We start from the raw sequence: 23,098 nt of genomic DNA, 5'->3' as shown, positions 1-23,098 counted from the left end.
CGCCGTCTTAAAATTTATAAATTAGAGTTTTAGAATGAACATTTTAAAAAATTTATTATATTCATATATAACAACAACAACTACAAATATTAAGATTAAAAAAACCAATTGGCCAAACATTTGAAGTTTCAGAGAGCTGGCAACACATATAAATGTTTTGACAGGTGAAATTTTCGTTTTGTGTTTATGTAGTAGAGTTAAATGTGTGCTTGCAGTCGTCGTTTACGTCAAAATTTCCAACAGTGGGCAGGTCGATCCCTGGCTTTTAAGCTCTAAATCTGTGCGTCAGAAATTATATTAATAAAGAGTTTTGGCGTTTAATGAAGTAAAATCAATCAAAGAGATTAAATTTATATCATTAAAATATGATAACAACAATAAGTTTATGAATTCACTGAATCTACCGCGCCTCGGGTTGTCGGCGGCAACGATGTGTATATACTGCCATGAAAATACGATATATGAGTAAAATAGAAAGATTCTGCATTTATACGCCTACTAGAGGACATTAGTATAATTATTTAATTAATATCGAAAAAATATCTGACCATTCAATAAAATGAGTGCAATAAAAATATATTTTGGTTTTGTGAATGGAGCTATCATATATCAAAAAATCTGAGCATAAAAATACAAAGATGTGTGGTTTAGAGAATTTTATACATCCGCATGAAACACTACATTCATCGCCGCTATGTAAATTGTTTTGTTACCTATGTATGTAAAATGCAAAATATATCAAAGAAGGCATAAATGTACCTTTGGTGCATTTGTATACAATGTAAACTAAGCCGTTTCAAAAAAACTGTGTGAAGTTGGATTCAAAAAAACTAATAGAAATAAAATGCAAGCTAAAAAACGGTATATTTTGGTTTTTGTGTCTTGTGCATTTCTCGCATATTGTTATTTTGGGGGTTATCGACTCAAAAAAAGTGGCGGGTCTCACCGCAATCTTCAAGTGGTAGATGCAGTAACGCGCGCTCGTCTCCTTGAAAAATTACCCAGTTATCAACCGAAAGAAAACGTTCATATGACATTTGGAATCGATAAAACAGACAATGCAAGTGAGCTAGGTGAGGATAAGCACAAATCCACAAATGGCATAAATAAGGCGATTTACTGCCGAATGGAAAGTTGTTTCGATTTTACAAAATGCTATGGAGAATTTTTAGTGTATGTGTATCCACCAGAGCCGTTGAACTCTTTGGGTGCTGCTCCTCCCGTATCAGCTAATTACCAAAAAATATTATCCGCAATACGCGAATCAAGATACTATACGTCCCAACCGGAGCGGGCGTGTTTATTTGTTTTGGCTATTGATACCTTGGATCGAGATTCTTTGTCAAATGACTACGTTCGTAATGTTCCATCAAGGCTAGCACGCTTGCAGCACTGGAATAATGGCAGAAACCATTTGATATTCAATTTATATTCAGGAACATGGCCGGATTATGCGGAGGACTCTCTTGGATTCGATCCAGGTGAAGCTATACTAGCAAAAGCTAGCATGAGTGTATTTCACATACGTCCAAACTTCGATATCAGCATTCCGCTGTTCCATAAACAGTTTCCTTTACGTGCGGGCTCATCTGGATTAGTACAAACCAATAACTTTCCAGCAAACAAAAAATATTTACTAGCCTTTAAAGGAAAAAGGTAAGTTACGTTATAATACACTATAATAAATTGTAATATATTCCAATAAATTGATTAATACATTTTAAGGGTCAATTATATTGAACATATTTTAACATTTTTCAGTAGTTTTGCAAAACTTAACTTTAATAGTATTTTTTTAATGAGGTAAGATTTCCGAATTTCCATTACTCGGATGAAATCCTGTTGTGGGGATTGCTATAATAGTATCAAGCACTATCGTTAGTCGGATGTTATTGGCATATATGTATGTCACATATACGAGACCATATGTTTATATATAACAAGTAAGGAAGGGCTAAGTTCAGGTACAACCGAATATTTTATGCTCTTGTAACTTGCAATAATCAAAACCAGAAAAGTACTTTAGCGTTAAAGCCAATCATATAAAGTAGAGTGAGCCGGATGTTCGAAAATTCCGATATTAGTTATCTAGGCGCTAGGGCAACTATTCGCACAAATTGAACTATTTTAGGCACAAAGATACACTATTATGGATAAGACACGCTCTGTTATTTTTATTGGGACAACTTACATATTGGCCAATATATGCGGCACAGAGTCATTCGGAAGTTCGAAAATCTTTAAATTATGTATATGGGGGCTAAGGGAAATATTGGTCCGATTCAACCCAAATTGTTCTATATGGAAAGTAGGTATGGTTGTTGTTCGATTTCGTCCATTTTTACACCGTGACGTAAGAATGTAAGAATGCCACGTACTAAATTTTGTCGAAATCGGTTGGTCAAGTCTCGATATATGGGATTTCACGTAAAAGTGAACGGTGTTACGACCATCGTCCAATTTTCACACCGTCATTAAGCTCGGTGGTAAAAGGTTTTGATTTAGTAGTTTTTAACAGTACCGTTATATGGGAAGTGAGTGGCGTTATCCTCATCATTTATTTTCGCACTGTCGGTAGAAGTTCTTATAAGACATGTACTCAGCAAATTTGATCCTTGTAGCTTAAACAGTTTAGGAGATAATTTCCATTAAACTTTTTAGAGGGCGGGGCCTGCCCACTTTTTCAGGTGCCTTTTGCTGCTGCGATCTTCTCTAGAAAATTACTGCTTTATATCTGAAATTAGTGCTTAGTTATCGCACTTTATATGTTTGCGGGTGATTGTGATTTGTGGGCGTGGCAGTGATCCAATTACGCCCATCTATGAACTTGAAATTTTTTACTAAGGAATCCACATAGCAAGTTTGATTGAGATATCTCAATTTTTACTCAAGTTACAGCTTGCACGGACGGACAGATGGACTGACAGACAGTCAATCGGATTTCAATTTTTCTCGTCAACCTAATTATTTACATCATATGTACATATATATAATATATATATATAACCTCGCTTAGTTTTAGGTGATTCGTACAACCGTTAGGTCTGTAGCAACTGGTTGCAAGAGTATAAAAATTACGTGTAACGTTGTTTGTCCGCGATGGACTCCTAAACTATTGAACCGATGTTAACAAAATTTAGCACACTCTGTCCAGTTTGCACCAACTTAGAAGATAGGGTAGTAAAAATCATAATAATTCATAAATTTATTTAGATTCAAAATTAAACCTCAAGTACGTTTCGTTGCGTACAAAAATGTTTTCGCCTTTATTTGTAAATAAAATTTTCACTGTACTCAATAATTTATTACATGAATAAAACTATAAAATGTATACCACAGAAATGCGTGGCCGGTTCTACTAGTATGTATATATTTTTTTATAGTCTATAGTTTTGACAAAGGTTATCAATAAAGTGACCATTAAACTAACGAAACTGTATATATTTTTGTATTTGTATATGTGTCACTGTATTTTTGAAAGAAAAAAACTTATTTTTATTTTTCTCCTATTAACAGAGACATTTTTCATTTATTATATAAAACTACAAGTGGAATTATAATGCAGCAACCTTTAAACTAACGTATTTTAACTCAATTTCGGGTTCAAATTAACTGCGCGTGCAAACCGAATGAATAAAAAATTTTGGTTGGTTTGGTACAATCTTTTTTATGTTTGTCTAAAATTTGATCTCTATTTGTCAATTAGTGGGTGTTTGTCAGCTGTTTGTTTACGACGCGAACAGTTTGCCTTCAATCAATAAATTCATGGCGCATTTCCCGAGGCGAACTTTTCAGTTTCCAAAACAGAAAAAAGTCACAAGGAGTACGACGACTATTCTGGCAATATGGTGGTTTAGAAATTTTTCTTGTTTTTCATTTGGTTTAAAGTCTGTCACAATCATTCTAGAATGCGACGGCATGAGTTGGTTTCTGCTCATAAATCCTGTCGTTTACGTTAGTTTTACTGGTTTGGAAATCTCAATTTGGAATTTGACAAATGCTAAATAAACCAAAGCAAATTTGTGTAACCCCTCCATCTGCGTGAGTAAGCTTTGAACTCCTGTAACGTCCTTTTCCAACCCGAGCGGATACGATGATTCTCGTAAGCGAATAAGTGCGTAGCCTATGTTAACCGGCAATATGCCCTGCACCGTTCAACTGATAAGGCCAAAAGACATGTTACCCGATGACAGTACAAAATGCCAAAAGGCTACGAGACACTTACTTTCACCGATGATTAGGTTAAAGATGTCATCGACAAGACGAAATAGTCTAAGTCGGCCTAGATGGCTTAAGCATTTTAGTTTAATGCTCATGCTCTAGTCCGAGTTTAGTAAATGGTTCCGGGTAAGCAACACAATGTTTTCGTAAAAATAATCCATGCAGTCATCTGCTTGAAGTAAAACCGCATCCTAGAAGTCTAAAGAGATCATTCCTTGACTACGTGAAGGACATAGCATAATCTATTAACCAGATTATTGACACAGCTGACTTTGGACTCGCTATGTATGATATTCAAAGTGGAGCTATTAACACATTTACTGACTTTCTTCTACCCAAATTCGTTCTTGAAAATGTAGCAGGTTTAATTTCTAGTTATCCAGAATCGATCCCGTCCTATCAAATATATGCACTGCGTGCAATGAGTCCCTTCTTGACTCTAAATTTTCAGCTATCTAGAATTGATCTCGTCCTATCAAATATATGTGTGTACAATGAGTTCCCTCTTAACTATAATCTATGAAACGAAGTCATCTTTCAACACTCCTTTCCCAATGTCCGACTCCTTTGGAACAGCACGATTCCGGGTCTCAAGAGAGATGATTTTGTTCCATTAATTTGCGTCTTGTTACCTAAACATGGCCTAGATGTAGTGATTATCTTTCTTTCTTTAATTAAATCTATCATTTCTTTAATTATATTTAGTTTCTATTGCTAAGTAAATGAGTATTCATTGTGTATAACAGATGTGAGGAAAGATAAGAGATAGTTTGTGTACAATCTAAACCAATTATTACGTAAAGATTTTGTCACCAAATTTAATAGATCCACGATTATGTTCTCGGTTACTTTGAAGTCTCGGTAATTCAACACTTTGTCTGGCCTTAACTGCCGCGGAAGGTTGTGCTTTCCTCGATTTGCCTGTTGGAGGAGAGGTGACTTGCTCTTTGATTTCTGTCGCTAATATTGGGTTTGTAGTAGTAGAAATTAATACTGAATGTCTCATTTCGCCATAGTTGCCAAATGTTGGTAACTTATCAGAGGTAAATTGAGATGTGGAAGTTGCAACTTCTGGTGGCCATTTTTCACTTTTAACCCGGGAGGGCAAACTGTGAAACCGACCTCTTAACTTGAAAGCGTCTCTAGGGTTACTAATATTGCTTGGAGTCCAATCGCCGTTAAGTTCTTCTGAGTTCTTTCGTTGTTTTGATCTCGTCGGTAGACCAGGTGGTAAGATTGTAGTCGTTTGTAACCGTTCCTGAAAACGTCTTAAGAAATTGGCTGGGTAGTTTGGTGGCTCCTCCGTCAAGGTACTTGGTGTGATCGTTGATGTAAACTTATCTCTATATGCAGTGATAGTGGGTTGTATTAAAGAAAATTTAGATGGAGTAGTTCGAAGACTAATATGTGAACCTTGCATTAATGGTATTGCTATAGACTCTTCAGCAATATGTTCAGTGACTTCATAACCATTTGACTGTATATTTTGGTTTTGGTAATCATGATCATTGTGTTGATCTTGCTCTCCAACGGACAATAACGATTGATGAGAAATCTGTTTTTCTGGTTTAGGCAGACTTTCTGCCATAAAACTGGTGTGTAGTGGACTTAGTGTATTTGGTTTGAGCGGGGAATAGGTAGAACCTACTTCACTAGTTTCAAAAACTGGCAACCAGGAATTTGGTTCATCTGTCATTTCGCGGGACGCCTGTAGTGAATATTTTTCATTCTCGGAAAGAAAATTTTGTTGATAAACATCGCCGCTTTTAACTGATAATTGTCCTTCGGCAATTAACTCTTGTTCCTTTTCCATCTTCTCCATTTGGTTACTATTGAGATACGCGGGCATTGTGCTTTTGTAGGAATTTACCGTTTTCGAGTCGGTAGTAATCGTTGGCTTCGTTATTATTTTAACAATTTTTTTGCTTGGTCGAATTTTGATAATTTTCATGGGTTTCTTTGTTGTGGGGTTATGGATGATGTATTTTACTCTGGTAGTTTCCGAGGGTAAATAATCCAATAGTTTATTTGTCAGCACTGAGTGTCCATTGGGCGCTAGATCGGACGTCATATGTTTTATGGAGTATGGCCTGGTCGCCATGTTGCCTACTAAGTTATCTAAGTGCATTTGCTTCCACATGAAGCGACGTTGTAGCCTGAAAACACATGACTGTAATCAATATTATACAAGGATCTATATATATATATATATATATGTATATTCAGGAAAGTATTTGCAAATTGTAGATAATTTACGTTGCTTCCTTGCCATTGGCTGTCCCGCGACAACTAAGCAAACAGAAGAGGTAAAGTATGTAACGTAGTTGTTTGTTATCCAATGTAGTCTCCCAAATAATACGCTGAGAATAAAAATTGCAAACTAATTAAAATGTTGTTTAGCAACATAAATAATTTACATACGAAACACTTGCAATTGTTAAAGAAATTAACCATTTTATTTAATGCTCATGCACGAGCTGTTTGCGCTGTAACGATTTCTGCAAGATTAATTTGTAGTATGTTGTCTGCCATTCAATTTATAGAGTATTGCATATTTCAAAACTGTTCACTATTGGCATTCATCAAGTCTGCGATGCAGTGCATGGTACAATCTTTCGAGGCAATAAACTGCAGTGAACTACGATTTAAAGGGGAATGCACGTTTACTAAGACTGTTATGTGATATGTATGTTCGACTGTGCATTTGCTTACATACGTATGTGTTCGTATAAGTGTTGTGAGTATTTAAATCGTGAAACAAGTCAGTTTGTGCTAGCTGAATATAATGAATCATGGAGCAAATTTTTCAATATTGTTTTTGTTTTTTTTTTACATCTCTTGGTTTCTTATCTTCCTTTTTCCGCATAACTTTTGTTATTATTTTGCTGATTTTCAACTTTCTTTCGCATCATACACATGTAATTCGGATGGTCGAATATTTAGGTGGCAGATTAATACTATTTGTTTTCTCCTTCTCCTTTGCTTTCGTTTTTAATTTCTTTTTCATTTACTCAAATCCTTTTATATACCACATACATCGTATATTATGTACAAAATGATATGATATTATGATTTGTTAAAAAATTATGCTTGAATACCCGCGTGTAGTGAGTTCGAACTCAAGAGTAAAATCTAAACTTGAGAGAAACTGTTTTTACGGGACGTTGCTCCAAATAAAATTGTATTATTTGCATATATTTACATATTTTGAAAACAATATCTCCGCTAGATTTCTGGGCCAAAGAGTCGATTCATATCGTCATTGAACGAACTTCCCCCGTCAGTTTTATACGCATAATGAAATATTGTTTGTGTAAGTACGGCAATTGTTCCGCCCAATCGCAGTGCTATAATTTTTTTAATATTAGCATTGATTTCAATATATACATATGTATAGGTTATCAAATACTTATGTATATATACATATATGTTTGATGTCATTATTGTCCCTTTACTGCAGATATGTGCATGGAATTGGCTCTGAGACAAGAAACTCCTTATTTCATTTACACAATGGACGGGACATCATTTTGGTCACAACTTGTCGACATGGCAAGAGTTGGAGGGAACTTCAGGACGGTCGATGTGATGAGGACAATCGCGAATATGACAAGTAAATTATAACTACTAGTTTGGTTTTTTAATATTTAAATAATATCAATTTTGTGTTTTTCGAAAATTTTCAGATATGACTATGAGACATTATTACAAAACTCTACATTTTGTTTGGTACCACGTGGAAGACGATTGGGATCATTTCGGTAAGTTTCATTAAGTTCTTAATTCCACAGCTTTACTAAGTTCATAATGAAAACGTTCTTCTCCTAAATAATACTTTCAATTAATTTATTTTCTAAAGGTTTCTGGAAGCACTCCAAGCGGGTTGCATTCCAGTTTTGTTATCGAATGGTTGGGTACTACCATTTGAGTCTAAAATTGATTGGAATGATGCTGTGATTTGGGCAGATGAAAGATTGTTATTACAGGTGGGTTAAATTTGTAATGAAACTCAATTTAAAAATAGAATTACATATCTGGAGGGTTGCAAAGTTTTTAATTAAAAAATTTGGGTTTAATTTTTTAACAGGTATGTGTGATTAAATTTTCCGCGTATTTGGGATTACGAGTACAATGTAAAAAAAAAATAATTCAAATGTTAATTAATTATTTTTTTTTTTATAAATTTTTTGAAACCCTGAAGACTGAAAGAGTAAGCAAATATAGTTTTTGTTTTTTTGTACAGCATACTTACCCACGTACTAATTTTCAATGTTAATTTCGTTGCATACTTTCAGGTGCCAGAAGTCGTACGCTCTATTTCGTTGGAACGAATTTTGGCTTTGCGTCAGCAAACCCAAGTTCTTTGGGAACGATATTTTGGATCTATAGAAAAAATTGTGTTCACTACGTTTGAGGTGAGTCGCAATAATAAAAGATAATAATAATCCTCATCAATTTATCATTTCGAATTCATATGTTTATATAATTTGAAACTGTATTTTTATAACCTAGTTTTATTTTACCTAAGCACATAAATGAAGAATATTTTTATCTCGGAACAAAAAAAAATTAAAATGCGTTTATAAATAACCCAAAAAAGAAAAAAATTTGCGAATGTAAATATATTCCAAATACTTTTAGCAACCTTATCCTATACACGATGCTTGGAAATATTAAAGTGGCTTCACTTCATATCGTTCATTTAATACAAGAGAAATCCAAAGTAGTTAACAGGTTTAAATAACTTTAAAATGTTCAACGGCAGATATTTTGTTTATATCAGTTTAATCTTTGAACCCCACCCATTCTCAGACTCGCTTTGAACGCACGCAGTTATAGAATCACATTCTATTCCTTTTAGATACTGTTACCAGATCTTATACAACATATAAGAGAAAGTCTCACTTATCAGACACTTAACTTGATTTTATTTTATCTCATAAAGTAAATTATATAAAATAGTTTCCCTTATATGTGAATTCAATTTGATAGCTTAATGCCGTGTTAATTCTACTCCGGATTCGTAAATAAAAGTCCATGCCTTGACCATATTTAAATGCATATTTAATGTAAATTTAAGTTGTAAATTACATTTAGTTTTGTACATTAGATTTGGTGAAAACGTATATTATGTCCCAGTAGACATATTTAAGTAGCTCTGAGTTTATAACTTGTATTTTACGTTAAGCCTCGCACTGATAGTGGAAATAGAACTGTTGAAACTGCATTAGTATTGTGCTGAACTTAAATTCCTTACAAAGTCTTGGCTTAAAGTTTAGGATATGTTTAAATGCACATAAAAAACTTAAAAGTTTAATTAACTTTGTTTGTGCTAGTTTACCCTTAATAGATACATACATATATACTATGCATATATTAGTGTAGATATATTTATCTGTAACACCTGCTGGGTTTTAAGATATTTTCATAGTTGCACTTTTAGAAAAGTAGTGAGAATAGGCTTCTTACGCCAGTTGAACCGACTCCTGAGCCGAGTGTGAAACCGCTGCCTGATGTGCGGTGTCTGGACGCGTGACTGGAAAGGTTTGAACGAACACGGTCGTAGCTGGCAACATCCTGGAAGTGAAAATAATTGAAAAGTCGGTTAATTTTATTCAAAGTAATAAAATTCAAAGTTTAGCTAATTTACTGGTCGATCAGAAACTCTAAGTGTTGACAGTGGCTGCAGATGTGACACATGCTACAGGTGTTGTAAATCGACAAGATTCTCACCTCTTTGTCAGCGTTAGCCAGAACGCTGCGCATTGAGTCAGCAACTGGCCATTTCTTCTTCATTACCAGATTTTGTGGTGGATCGTGTGCAGTGCCAGCATCCACTGACCAAATTGTGACTGTAGCACCAGCATTAATTTTCGCTCCTCGCGAAAATTTGAAAGCCAATTCCTCATCGCCGGCGATGCGAGTTAACTGCCATCCGGTTAAATGGATCTCATCTGTGCCTTTGTTGTGCAATTTAATGTAACGTCCTTCACTATCGGCGTCGACAATTTGCAAATCGCCTTTAGCGGCTGAATTAACAGAATATTCGGACAAATTGCGATCCTCCGATTCATCAATAACTGTGCGGCGACGTTTAACTGCACTAGCGCTGCCACCAGCGCCCGGTGTTGCCGAGCGGCGACCGCTGGGTGTGACACGTCCTGAACGTGAGGTAGAGCTAACAGATAAATGAGTACCATTTGAGTATCCTGAGTCGGTATTTGTGCTAGTTCCTGGACGATTAGGCGATGAAATGTTTAAACGCCGCTCCTCTCCGCACAAAAGTTTGTCATAAGCGGCAATTTCGAGATCCAGCGAGACTTTAATGTCCATTAAATCACGATACTCTTGCAATTGTTGTGCCATTTCGTCGCGCATGCGTTGCAGCTCGGCCTCTAGTGAAGATATATATTGATTATGGCGAGCACGCTCACTGTCTAGAAGGTTTTCTAGTTCACGTATGCGCGCCTAAAAATATGTAATTAAAAATGTTACATAGGTTTTAACTACATGTAATTAAATTAATGTATCTTACATTTAAGCCTGCATTAGTATTCTCCAGATCTTGAATCTTAGCATTAAGTCCGTCAATTTTCGTGCGCATAAGGCGAACTTCTTCGGTTGCATGTGCCGAAGAGTTGGCTGCTCTATTTGCAGCTGCTTGAAGATTTTTGATTTCATTGTCGTACAGCAATTCAATTTCTTCGCGATTAGCGCGCATTTGGGCTTCATATTGGTCGCGTAACTCTTGAAGCGATTGTTGTAGTTTTGCTTCATACTGCTTGGATAAACGGCCGTCGATTTCACTGATTTCAATTTGACGACGCGAGCGTGTCTCGGTTAGTTCACGGCTGTGAACTTGATCTTTGAAACTAAGCTCCTCGCGAAGGCTTTGGTTCTGATTCTCCAAATCAACTCGAGCCAACGTTTCTGCTTCAAACTGTTTCCGGAGATCTTCAAGTTGCTTACGCAGCCTTTCGTTTTCAATTAAGAGGTCTTTAGCTTGATCTTCGGCCTTCTTGCGATCAGCCAAAGCCTGGTTGTACTTACCGTTAACTTCATTGTAGCGAGATTCATATACACGCGCACTGTTCTCAGCGATCGCGCATTCCTTTGTTTTTTTATCTAGTCTGTTTTTTTATTAAATAAAAATCGAAATATATAGTATAAAAAACATTTTTCTCGAAAGCACATGCATAAGAGATAACAGAAGTAAATACAACAGTACCAAATTTTTAAAAAGCGACTTCAAATATATCAGTATGTAACATAGACGCGATATCAAACGAGTTTGAGGAGTACAACAAAATTAGTGATTTTGTCAAATGACATCATCGCTAGATTTTTATATGAATATACATATGTATATGCAGAAGTCCGGCTCAAATGACTTTCTGTCCATTTCCAGTTACATTCGCATTTAATATACGACTTTTAGTTAAATCAGATCTTATACATACATACGTATATGTATATGTACATATGTACATAATATAATGCCAAACCAAATTGTTTATACTTTTAAAATTTACTCTTATTTACGTATGTATGTATAATTACGGGATGTATGAAATTTAATTATAAATTTAGATTGATGTAAATAAAATATTCTCGCTATGAGTTTTTAAGAATCTGTCTGCAAAATTCCAAAAGTCTTACAAATACGCATTGTATGCAATACTTTAAAGAAAATCACTAAGGTCTAGTGGAAAACGTGCGCATTGCAATCAAACCAAAACTCATGGGAGACCGCGTTGTGTAGTGCAATCGCGAAACGTGGAATGCGAGAGAATTTTCACATTATCCAAATGTATGAACTTTTAATACTTTAGTCCCAATGAGAACCTGTTAACCGAGACTTTTTGAGCAATATGCATGAGCTCCATTAAAGGCCAGCACAGAGCACAAGTGGGAAAATATAATCAGAGAGAAATACCGACATATGGTGTAGATATACATACATACACATATACATAGAGGTATATGTATTTAAATTCATACTAGACTTTCTAGGTTTGTGTTTATTCAAGGTTGCTTTCGTGAAATTGTCACAAAAAAGCGAAAGAGTAATTTTTAGAAATACCTAAAAGTTATAGCTATTGCCATTCTTTCTTCGAGTTAATTATGCGCGGGTTGTTGTTGTTTTGAATGATTTTTCATGCTGGTACAGTTTATGCTTATGCTCCATCGATTCGATTTAGTGCGGTTGTAATGATCTTTATTTTTGGCAAAATGACATCACGCATAACTCTGTGCGCTGTTTCTTAGGGGGAGCCGACCTTCATGGCCACATAAGTTTTTTTTAGTTTGATTTAGTATTCGCCGCGGCATTTATTTATACATATACAAAACTATAAACGCGTGTGTTTGTGGTAACTTACTTAAGTGATATTTATGAGAAACAAAAACAAAGGCCAAACAAAAATAACAATGAATAATTAAGCCCTAAACGCGTTTCGCAAGTTTATTTGACAAATGTATGTACATATGTATGTAATATGTAAACAACTAATACGTATTACTCTCATTTTGTTGTTGTATGTTTTTTCCAAATGCTATGTGAAGGTATGTGAATAGCCTCTTACCTTCTAACATATGTATTTTCCTCTACTCTAAATGACATCATTCATTATCATATTGAGCTTGCTGCCATGTGTTGTTAAAGCGTAGAGCATAACAACTTGAAAAAGACAACAAATTCACTATGACATCATTGATTAAAGTTTACATACATACAGATATACTTGCATTTAATGTTGACGCATTAAAAAACCTTCTTTTAAATATGATTACATACCTATGTATATATGTACATACATTAGTATTAAAGTAAGTAAGGAAATACACGGCAAATGGTGAAATTTTCTGGTTGTACATATTTTCTAGTTGTTTACCTTTGTTTGAGGTCATCATTTTCCTCCCATAATCGCTTGATGTCAATTTCTAGTTTAGCCTTTTCTTTGGAAGTTTCATCCAAAAGCTTACGTGCTGCTGCCAGTTCTTTCTCATACATGGCTTTAATATTTGACACCTCGCGATTGACCGTGTCTTGGGCGATTTGCAATTCCTGCGTTAATCGATTATTGTCATTCTCCAGATTACGCATACGATCTATGTAGCAGGCTAGGCGATCGTTTAAATGTTGTAGTTCTTCCTTTTCCTGTATGCGAGTTGTGCGGGTAGGACTAGTGGCGCCCGGGCTCGTGGCTCCTAAACGTCCCGACTGCCCACCCACTGGTGTGGAAGTCGAGGCGCGAGAAATCCGCGTAGACACTGAGACACGCTTTTGAGACATATTGTTTGTCTTTGTTTATTTTTTTGCAATTACACAGGTAAACTATTTGTTTGTGTATATGCCCTGTATTGAGGGATAGATAATCGTAGATTTCAGGCACTTGGTAAATATTTCAAGTTGGAACAAAGTGACTTGTTAAATGTATCCAATTATTTTAGCACCTCTGCTTTGTTTGACTGGAAAAAATCAACTGAATCGAAATGTTGAACGTTCGCTTACAAATGGTGGTGGGCCAAAACAAAAAATGAAATCATCATCGACGGAATTAGGTGAGGCAAAAGCAAAAGCCCGAGAAAAGTAACCAGTGCGCACTCACGAGGCTTCATACAGCTCTCTTTGCATGAAAATCTTCTGCTCACTTCTGCGTACATATGTATGTATGTACTATGTATAATGATTGCGTTTTTACTGCTTTTGCTTTTGCACATTCACACAATATATAATATACACATATGTATGTTAATAAATTACAATAACAATATTACAATAATAAGCTGAATGCCATGGCATGTTGAGCAGTCCACATAGCGGAGAGTAAAACAGTTGCGTATTATTGTAATGAGAATGAATTGAGTTTTAGTCAACTCCGTAATACCCTACTATGTGTAATTATGTAAATATGTACATTCGGAATACGTCTACACTTTCGTTCAAAGAAAAAGTGTATTCAAAACCGAATGAATTGTGAGCAGAAAAGCTGAATTAGTAATTTCTTTTTTATTGCAATGTATGTAAACATTAGCCTCCCTAAGCTATTGATTACCTTATATCCCTAACAATAATAATATAACAGACGAGCAAAATTAATGCGCCTTAAGCAACATTAATGCGCATTGAAATTTTATGGTGACAGACGGCAGACTTGTGCATTTAGACAGCTGATTGTGAAATTTGTTTATTTATTAAAAAAAAAAGAGAAACGGAAGTGAATAAGATAAATTATTAATAGAAATTTTGGTATTTTTGGAAAATCAATATAAATTTAACGAAAAAATTCGTTTATTATTAAGTACGTCAAAAAAGTAAGTACATCAAAAGATAAAGTAAATGAAAACTAAGCGCGCTAATGCATATTAGCGCTGTCGTCTGTCAGGGCTATTATTTCGTGGTATGTTATCTCTTAACACCATTTCGGCGCAGCACCCGAGCAATGTTAACGGAGTATGTTAAGTTTCTAATATCGGTAGGCTTTCATCAGGCAATCGGTAGTTTGAAGTTCGTACAAGCGCCTGGTGGGTTCTCATCTTTCAATCCAACTATTGGTTGTCAGACACTGATTAGCTGAATTTAAATACATACGTACGGTTGACTACCACTTATAATTGTTATTACAATTTAAAATTTCGCGTGATCAATAAATTATTTAAGTTCTAGAAATAATACTATTTTCGCATATCGTGAACACCATACATACATGTGCTTATTAGTCAACAATAACACTGGGTCTCACCTATTAGTTTTATTTTTTAAAATTGTGAATGGGTGACTTTTAAATAGGTGCTTTTAAATACTTGGTGTGAGTAATTTCGTTAAAATTAAACTATTTGGTTTATTTTATGCATATTTTTAGTTATTATTTATCAAAGTCCTGCCTTCATCTTATTCATCGCTTAACTTAACCACCTCGTACATTCATAAATGTCAACAATGTTAATGGTATATCAATTAATGTAATTTTATTAGATTATCCGCGAGCGCTTACCAGATTATCCTGTTCGCAATACATTTATTTGGAATACATCGCCAGGTGCTCTCCTAACGCTTCCAACATTTGCTGATAGTTCCAGGTAAACTAAAAAACATATTCAATTTGGTGGAGCTGCCAATTTAAAAGTACTTGTCATTACTTTTTTTTAGGTATATGCCATTTTTATTGGATTCCATGGGAGTAGAACCCCGTCACAATTACACGGCTGTCATTTATGTACAAATTGGTTCAATTCTGGGCCCGAACACTGCGCTATACAAGTTAATCAAAACTATTTCAAAAAGTCAATTTGTAGATAGAGTAAGTTAGATATAAAAATGTCGAAATATTAGACAAATAATCTGACTTTTCTTTAATACTTAATTTGTAGATTTTGGTTCTCTGGGCGGCTGATCGTCCTATTCCATCTAAAAAGAGATGGCCTACGACTTACCATATACCATTCCATATAATAACTTTAAGTGGCTTAAGTATTGGTAAATCCTCTCGTAGTATGAAAAATGATGTCAGCGAAAAGTTCTACAATAGTACTCTACTTTCTGGCGGAGTACCTATCAATCATCAAGATTCAAAAAATACCAGAGAGGAAAATTTAGATGTATTTGACGAACGTCCAAGCATATCACAACGTTTTTATCCATATCCCGAAATCCAAACAGATGCAGTGCTCTCACTAGACGAGGACTCTATACTCAATACAGATGAATTGGATTTTGCATATACAGTTTGGCGAGATTTTCCAGACCGTATTGTTGGTTATCCAGCTCGAGCTCACTTCTGGGATGATTCAAAGGTACTATCTTTTGTTTACTTGTTGTTTCGTGCAATACAAATTAACTTACTTAATTATTTTATAGAATGCGTGGGGATACACATCTAAGTGGACCAATTACTATTCCATAGTTTTGACTGGTGCAGCTTTCTATCATCGATACTATAATTACTTGTACACCAATTGGCTATCATTATTGCTTCTTAAGACTGTACAACAATCATCGAATTGTGAAGATATCCTAATGAATTTGCTTGTATCGCATGTAACGAGAAAACCACCGATTAAAGTGACACAGCGCAAAGGCTATAAGGATCGTGAAACAGGACATTCTCCGTGGAATGATCCAGATCATTTCATTCAGCGGCAAAGTTGCCTCAATACATTCGCTGCAGTTTTTGGGTACACATACACATATGAGTTATAAAAGGAGAAAATAATATATTTTTTTGTTTTGCAGATATATGCCGTTGATACGTTCAAATTTACGACTTGATCCGGTATTGTATCGAGATCCGGTGTCCAATCTACGTAAGAAGTATCGCCAAATTGAGTTGGTTGGTAGCTAGCACTACATAAGCACAAGCTATAAAGTTAAGCTTAACTAATCTGTGTTTATCAGCCACAAAAGTAAACTTAACTGTATTCAAAATACAAATGGATTGCTATAAAAGTAGTTTAAAGTCACAGATTTATAGATCAAATGTATTTATTGCAATAATAGACGTGCAGTTAACGTTGTATAGCTTGCGAGGTTTGAAAAATACATACCTTTACGTGAATGTTTACGTGCGAGTATGGATATGGTGTACCGAAAAAGTGTCACAACTATTTATATAAATTAGTAAGAAGTTATTTGTATGTAAAATGCCATTTACGATAAGTCACAGCCACAATAATTTAGATTCTGTAATTATAATTATAAGATGTTATAAGTTAACATATAATGATGTTGATGATGACATGACATGATGGTGATTACTTTAGGTCGCTATTTTTACAATACATAAAAACTGTAATAATTTATGATATTTAGTTAAATTTTTTATTATATGTATATATAAATATATATGTATATGTATGTATGTTTACAAAAGTGTATACATATATATGTATATACGAAAGTGTATAAATAAATTTGACACTAATCACACTCGCTTTGACTTGTTTGTGTTGATATTTCTGATAAGCGACAAATTTAAAAAGGGACTTTAGTTATAATTTAATAAAATAATTGTTTATTATTGAATAAAAATATGACATGAAAATATTCATTTTTAACGCGAAAAATTAAATTCTTTTAAAAAGAGCTTAAACATGAACATGCCGAACTACAATAAATATATGTATATATACAAAAATCAAATGAAAAGTGCAATGGTTTTTTTTAATATTCATAAATACATATATTCGTTAAATGTGCTATTATGCAGGTATGTAAGAATCCAATTTAAATTAAATATGTTGCTATCTACTAATGTATGTATAGTATGACTACTAGGGTGTGTCATTCTGAGGCAACCTTTTTTTTCAACTGAAAAACAGGCTCAAAACTTTCGAAAATGTGTAAAAAAAGTCACTCAAAAGATGAGCTCCTAATATTAATATTGAGAGGTGCCTATTTCAAATTTTTTGTTTTCCATATAAATAACATGAAAAAAAAAATCATTTTTTTGTGGTGGTTATTGTGCGGAGGTTTTATATGTGCATGCGATGGCTGCCAGTAGGGATGGTAAACTCGATTCCGATTCTAGTCGAGAATCGAGTTTTCTCGTTAAATAATCGATTTTCCGGAATCGATTTTCAGTAGTCGAAGTCGATTAAGAATCGGTTCTTGACATTCGAAAAATCGATTATTTTACGAGAAAACTCGATTAATGTCTACCCTCCAGGACAAGAGCGATGCTAATAAAATAAAATATTTCTAAAATTTCCTAATTTAAAAGATGATTTCACTCAATGAATGATTAAATATCATTTGTTGTGAAAAATCAGATCGCCCGACGAGAGTTTAATGCACAGGTAGCTGTCCTTCGTTTGAGGCACATGAAAGTTTGAACGCGTTTTTCTCGAAACTACTTTTCCCGGCACGATCTGCATGATAACTCATACAGTTTTTAACATTTTTTGATGCGTTTTTTTTAAATATTCGAAAATGTTTTCTCTATAGTCTGTCGAGCCGGATTTTCGATATTTTTATTAAAAAAATGTTATAAACAGAATTAAAGTGTGACATTTATGACGTAAAACGCATACTTTTTTTCTAAATTCCGTAAATTTTAAAATTGTTCGAAAAAAAATTTGGCTCGACAGACTATAACTACAACTACATTTTACACGATTTTTTTTTATTTTTACATATCCATCAACAATTCAAGGATAAATGATGCAGACCCTGGAGCAACTTTTTTTTTCATTATACCTTGGGTCACGTTATATTTTATGTACTAATTTTGGTAAAGAAAAATTAAAATATGTATATTTTTTTATTAACTTTAAGTACCAATAAACATTGTATAAAATTTATTTATATTTATTTCTATTGTTATCCCTTCTGAAAACAGTTTTTCTTTTAGCGCATTTTTGGTGGTGCTGGACGTACATACATATGTAACCACTTAAGTTTTATTCACCTTTTACTTATACTATTTTGCAATGAATATTATACATTTGTATAATACATGCATATGTATGTTTCTAATATTTATGTGCACAATAAATTTAGTAAGCACTTTCCATATTTACTTTATATGTGTTAACGTCATAACAATGGTCATTCTCAAACACAAAAACTACAAAGCATCGAAAAGTAATGTGAATCTCATTTACCATGTATCTAAGCATGAAAATGATGGTGACATATTCTTATTTTGATTTAAATTATATGATGGTACATAGTAAATATGTATTTACATACGTTAAAAGTATGTATGTACGCAGGTCATCTACGCTTATGGTCATTGCATTTGTTTTGTACAACTAATTGCTTTGGAAATACTACATATGTATATGCGTATATAATTTTAGAACTTCATCCACCATCCATGAGCAGAAAGGGTTTTAGTATTCAAATACACTTTCGAGCTTAAACATAAAAATTATTTTGTGCTATTCATTTGCAGAGGCATGCATATGTAATATGTATGTATTATTACTTGATGCAAAAACTCGGCAATAGTTTTCCAAAAAAAAAGGATAAGTTCATCAGTTCAACATGCAATTTTTTAGGTTGTCGATTGCTTTGTTGTTATTGCAATTTTTGTCTACCAAAGGTCAGCGTATAAGCGTTCTACTGGACCAGGGGTCCATAACAGGGGTATGAATATTAAGCACTTGCAGGCGATTTAGCTATATACATTAATTTGCTGCTTTTGATCTTACAGTTGAAGATATTTCCGGATACTTCTCGAACCGCTGTGTACGCATTCCTCGGGGTGCCATACGCACAACCACCTGTTGGCGATCTACGCTTTGCGGTAAAGAACTTTCTAGTCATTTGCAATATTTATTCCATATCAACCACTATTTGTACAATACTTACATAAGTATTTAGCACCATTAACTTGCGCACATACGCAGGTATTATATTTGTACATGACACAAACATACGTACATATATTAACTGAAATTCCAGCATGCAAATGAGAACTAGTGTGAACATACATACATATGTACTCATGCATATGCGCTCAGCCGTATACATATAGAAGTATATAATGTAGTACAAGTGATTTTTGATCACCCCGTTTTACTTTTTAATATTTATATTTTTTTTAGACATGCATATGAATATAACTGTGTATGTATGTATGCATTAGACTGTGAATCAAAGTGAATCGAAGCTGCTTCCGGTTGGCTATTTCAACTGTTTATTTACTGGTTGGACATTGGGCCTGAAAGAGCTCAGTAAATTATGACATACTGGGTCGTTCATTAAGTGATTTCGTTTGATTACAGTAGCTGACCTTATTGGAGCTTTTTCGCAGCCAACTTCACACTAACCGTTTTACCCATGTATATTTGAACATCTGACACTGTAAGACTTTGGTAAACAAATTTTTAAATATTTTTGGAATAGTTTAGGTTTAGTAAAGTGGGGCCCAATACAAGTTTGATGATTCGCCAATAGCTTTTGCACAAAAGTAAAGGTACTAAATCAGAATATATAATTTTAATAGTTTAAATTGTACTAAAAAATTAAGAAATTGCTTAGTGAGCGACCCAATATTTATGCACTCGAAATATATGAGCTCAATTAAAAAGCATAATGAATGAAATAAAAATCTCCAAGAGTTTTGCGAATTGAAAAGTGTGGAAAATATTAGTTTGACTGCTGTACATAAGTATGACTTTAATATTGTGTTATTATATTATATTTGTGCACTTTTTACATAAGTAGTCTTCTGTTTACTTACGAATTGAAATGTTATAAATTTATCCAAATGTTCTATTTCTATACAAAGCCTCCTTTGCCACATAGAGGCTGGAATCGTACTTTTCTAGCTATGAGTATGCGTCCGCTGTGCCCACAGCCATCGGACACAATCTATGATGAAGTAGCTGACGGAAGTCTTCCTCGCGAAACAATAATGAACGAAGATTGCTTATATTTAAATATTTGGGTCTCCGAGGTATGTAATTTAAATGTTCGTATACCCTTGAAAATATCGATTTCCTCTCTAGTCGCACTTAAGAACAAATCTTATAAATAAATTTGTTGGATATTTTTTGCTTTAAGACTGAAAATGCTGGGAAGAAATCTGTGTTGGTACTTATCACTGGCGAGGAAATGGTTTACGATTGGTCCCAAAATCGTGTGTCCGGCGTAGATCTTGCCTTGGAGGATATTGTCGTTGTCTCTATACAATACCGCAGTAATATTTTTGGATGGATTGCTATGGATAATGAAGTGTTGACAGGAAATATAGGTCTACAAGATCAGCATCTGGCACTTCTTTGGATACAGAGTAATATCCAACACTTTGGAGGAGATCCCAACCAGATAACATTATTAGGACATGGCACAAGTGGTGCGCCATGCGCCATCGCACATGCTGTCATGGGACGAAGTGCTGAAGATAATATTTTTTCTAAACTAATTATAATGTCCGGCGGCGATTTAGAGGCATCGCTAAGGTCTAAGCAAGATGTTATGAAAGCTTCGAAAGTCCTGGTGGAAAAATTAGGTTGCCAATTCGAAAAACCCAGTAGTCAACTGAGATATTGTCTAAGGCAAAAAAGCATAGGTGACCTGCTGAACGCTTTTGAGAGTATATATGATCATCGCAATGGCACACTTCATATTGGTCCCATCTTACCAGTTGTTTACGACGATTTATTAAAAAATCGAACAATCTCACACGCCCTGGGTCCTATGCTCATTGGCATTACATCTAATGAGGGATCGTTTTTAGAGCAACGATGGTTAAATTTAGCTCGCGAAAGTTATCAATCTATCCGTGATTATGTGGATTACACTCTGCTACCATGTATATTACGAAATTTCGATGTGCAAATAAGAGATAAGATGAAATATGCAATAAACTGGTTCTATTTTAGTGGGGAACCGAGCGAGAGTACAAAGCATTTTCTATACGCATTGCAGCGCCTTATATCGGAGTATTTTTATGAATTGCCGTTCTACAGATTACTAAATCTATTAACTTCGAAAGACTATGGCATTGTTACGCCAGTGTTTGCATATGTTTTCGATGCTTCAAAATCTATGGATTTACGTGGGAAAGTAAATTTATTCGGCGGCGCACCTCATTCAGCCGATCTACTTTTGTTGCTTGGACCCAGTGTATTCCAACAAGTAGCAAGAAGGCGTTTGTCTTTGGAAGAAAGTCGCCTCTCTCGACAATTTCGTAGTCATCTTATAACATTCATAAAAAGTAGAAGAGACATATATAGTTCAAGTTTCAAATCTAATGAATGGATGCCCTATACAACTGAAAACCAATTCATATATAATATTGGTAAGACAGATAAAGACATCCAGTTAGAAGCGAGTAGAAACTATTTGTCGGATTTTGAAAAAAATTCGGTTGAAATCGATAAAATGCTGCGCAACGATAGGGATGGCATCGATAATTCTTTTTTGAGAACAAGTAGGAAGAACAGAGGTCGGAGTGATATTAACCAAGCAACAGTTTATGCGACAAACCAAACAAATTACGGTTATGTTTTACATTTGAAAAGGGTATACAACTTTTGGCAGATTTTTATACCATATATACATAACTATGGTGACCAAAGGTATTATGATGGCAGTAATATTCCATTTGGCCAGCAAAATCTCTTAAAGGAAGCTGCTGCTGATGCTGCTCGTTACCGAAAGGGTTTTTTTGCTCTAATTGTTATAGTTGTTTTTCTTTTAAGCATATTAATGGTCTGCGTATATATACTTCATAGGGATCAAATGCGTGAGAACACGCCTATCTCCGTTTCTCGTTTATGACGAAGATTGATTCAGAAACCAGCATGGTTTCGAACTACTCTTACGTCATTTAGAGCCAACAACAATATTTCCAAATCGGAAAACTTTTCCTTTGGTGAAGTCATTTCACCCATAAGCGAAACAAAGAAACGAGCAGCGGAAACTAATCTGAATAAAGCAGAGACACGTTCAAAGAGAGAACTGAAGAAAAACAGAACCGACTTCGACCCATCACAATACAATATTAAACACTGGCAATATGAACTTACTTGCGACAAGTTTTGAATTGAGTACTCTAATAATCTGTATAATCTAAACCTGCATACCTTATCTATTAAAATATATAATGTGTTCCGAAATCGAGTGAAAAACGAAGGCTATTTAATTTGAGTGAGTAGCTGTGACGTATTTGAATTGAGTAAAGTGAAATGTGTGTAGACCGAAAAATATTAGAATGGCTTACCAAAACTGTACATTTTTCTGAATAATAAATACAATATATTATAATAAATATAAAAAATAATGGAATGTATTTGAAATTCCGGTATTTATTTATATATAAGTATATAAATTCTAAACAATACTAGATTTTTTCTATTTGAGTTTTTCATACTTTATGTTGTCAGTATTATTTTTCCAAAACATCTAAATTTTTAATTGTTT

At 34.4% G+C, this 23,098-nt stretch overlaps 4 protein-coding genes across 7 annotated transcripts; 2 read left to right on the top strand and 2 right to left on the bottom strand.

The window, feature by feature from the left end:
• Window positions 1-170: 170 nt before the first annotated feature.
• LOC105228120 (exostosin-1) lies at window positions 171-17,149 on the top strand. Its single transcript, XM_049461186.1, has 10 exons — window positions 171-1,656; window positions 7,682-7,834; window positions 7,908-7,982; window positions 8,081-8,207; window positions 8,517-8,636; window positions 15,200-15,303; window positions 15,374-15,524; window positions 15,595-16,017; window positions 16,082-16,398; window positions 16,457-17,149. The coding sequence occupies exons 1-10, from the start codon at window positions 845-847 to the stop codon at window positions 16,563-16,565; spliced, it is 2,391 nt and encodes a 796-aa protein (XP_049317143.1). The 5' UTR covers window positions 171-844; the 3' UTR covers window positions 16,566-17,149.
• On the bottom strand, window positions 3,660-6,861 carry LOC105228119 (uncharacterized). 3 transcript variants are annotated; one of them, XM_011207788.4, is made up of 3 exons: window positions 6,643-6,861; window positions 6,478-6,581; window positions 3,660-6,377 (listed from the first exon to the last, which is right to left on the bottom strand). In XM_011207788.4, the coding sequence occupies exons 1-3, from the start codon at window positions 6,673-6,675 to the stop codon at window positions 5,015-5,017; spliced, it is 1,500 nt and encodes a 499-aa protein (XP_011206090.2). In that variant the 5' UTR covers window positions 6,676-6,861; the 3' UTR covers window positions 3,660-5,014. The 3 variants fall into 3 exon arrangements, with proteins under 3 accessions (XP_011206090.2, XP_049317150.1, XP_029406826.2); XM_049461193.1 differs by having other exon boundaries at window positions 3,793-6,377; window positions 6,673-6,812; XM_029550966.2 differs by having other exon boundaries at window positions 3,793-6,391; window positions 6,643-6,657.
• On the bottom strand, window positions 9,264-13,731 carry LOC105228118 (lamin-C). Of its 2 annotated transcripts, none has more exons than XM_011207786.4 (4): window positions 13,116-13,731; window positions 10,757-11,351; window positions 9,872-10,689; window positions 9,264-9,798 (listed from the first exon to the last, which is right to left on the bottom strand). In XM_011207786.4, exons 1-4 carry the CDS (start codon window positions 13,514-13,516, stop codon window positions 9,687-9,689), a joined length of 1,926 nt encoding a protein of 641 aa, XP_011206088.2. In that variant the 5' UTR covers window positions 13,517-13,731; the 3' UTR covers window positions 9,264-9,686. The 2 variants fall into 2 exon arrangements, with proteins under 2 accessions (XP_011206088.2, XP_011206089.2); XM_011207787.4 differs by having other exon boundaries at window positions 9,955-10,689; window positions 13,116-13,725.
• Window positions 17,150-18,846: 1,697 nt separating the features above from the next.
• Window positions 18,847-23,018, top strand: LOC105228217 (liver carboxylesterase 1). The gene is made up of 4 exons (XM_019990935.3): window positions 18,847-19,312; window positions 19,380-19,472; window positions 20,460-20,627; window positions 20,735-23,018. Exons 1-4 carry the CDS (start codon window positions 19,211-19,213, stop codon window positions 22,454-22,456), a joined length of 2,085 nt encoding a protein of 694 aa, XP_019846494.1. The 5' UTR covers window positions 18,847-19,210; the 3' UTR covers window positions 22,457-23,018.
• Window positions 23,019-23,098: the final 80 nt, after the last annotated feature.

This window comes from Bactrocera dorsalis, unplaced genomic scaffold, assembly GCF_023373825.1.
Source record: "Bactrocera dorsalis isolate Fly_Bdor unplaced genomic scaffold, ASM2337382v1 BdCtg012, whole genome shotgun sequence".
Taxonomy (NCBI): Eukaryota; Metazoa; Arthropoda; class Insecta; order Diptera; family Tephritidae; genus Bactrocera; species Bactrocera dorsalis.
This window is presented reverse-complemented; position numbering and strand designations above follow the sequence as displayed.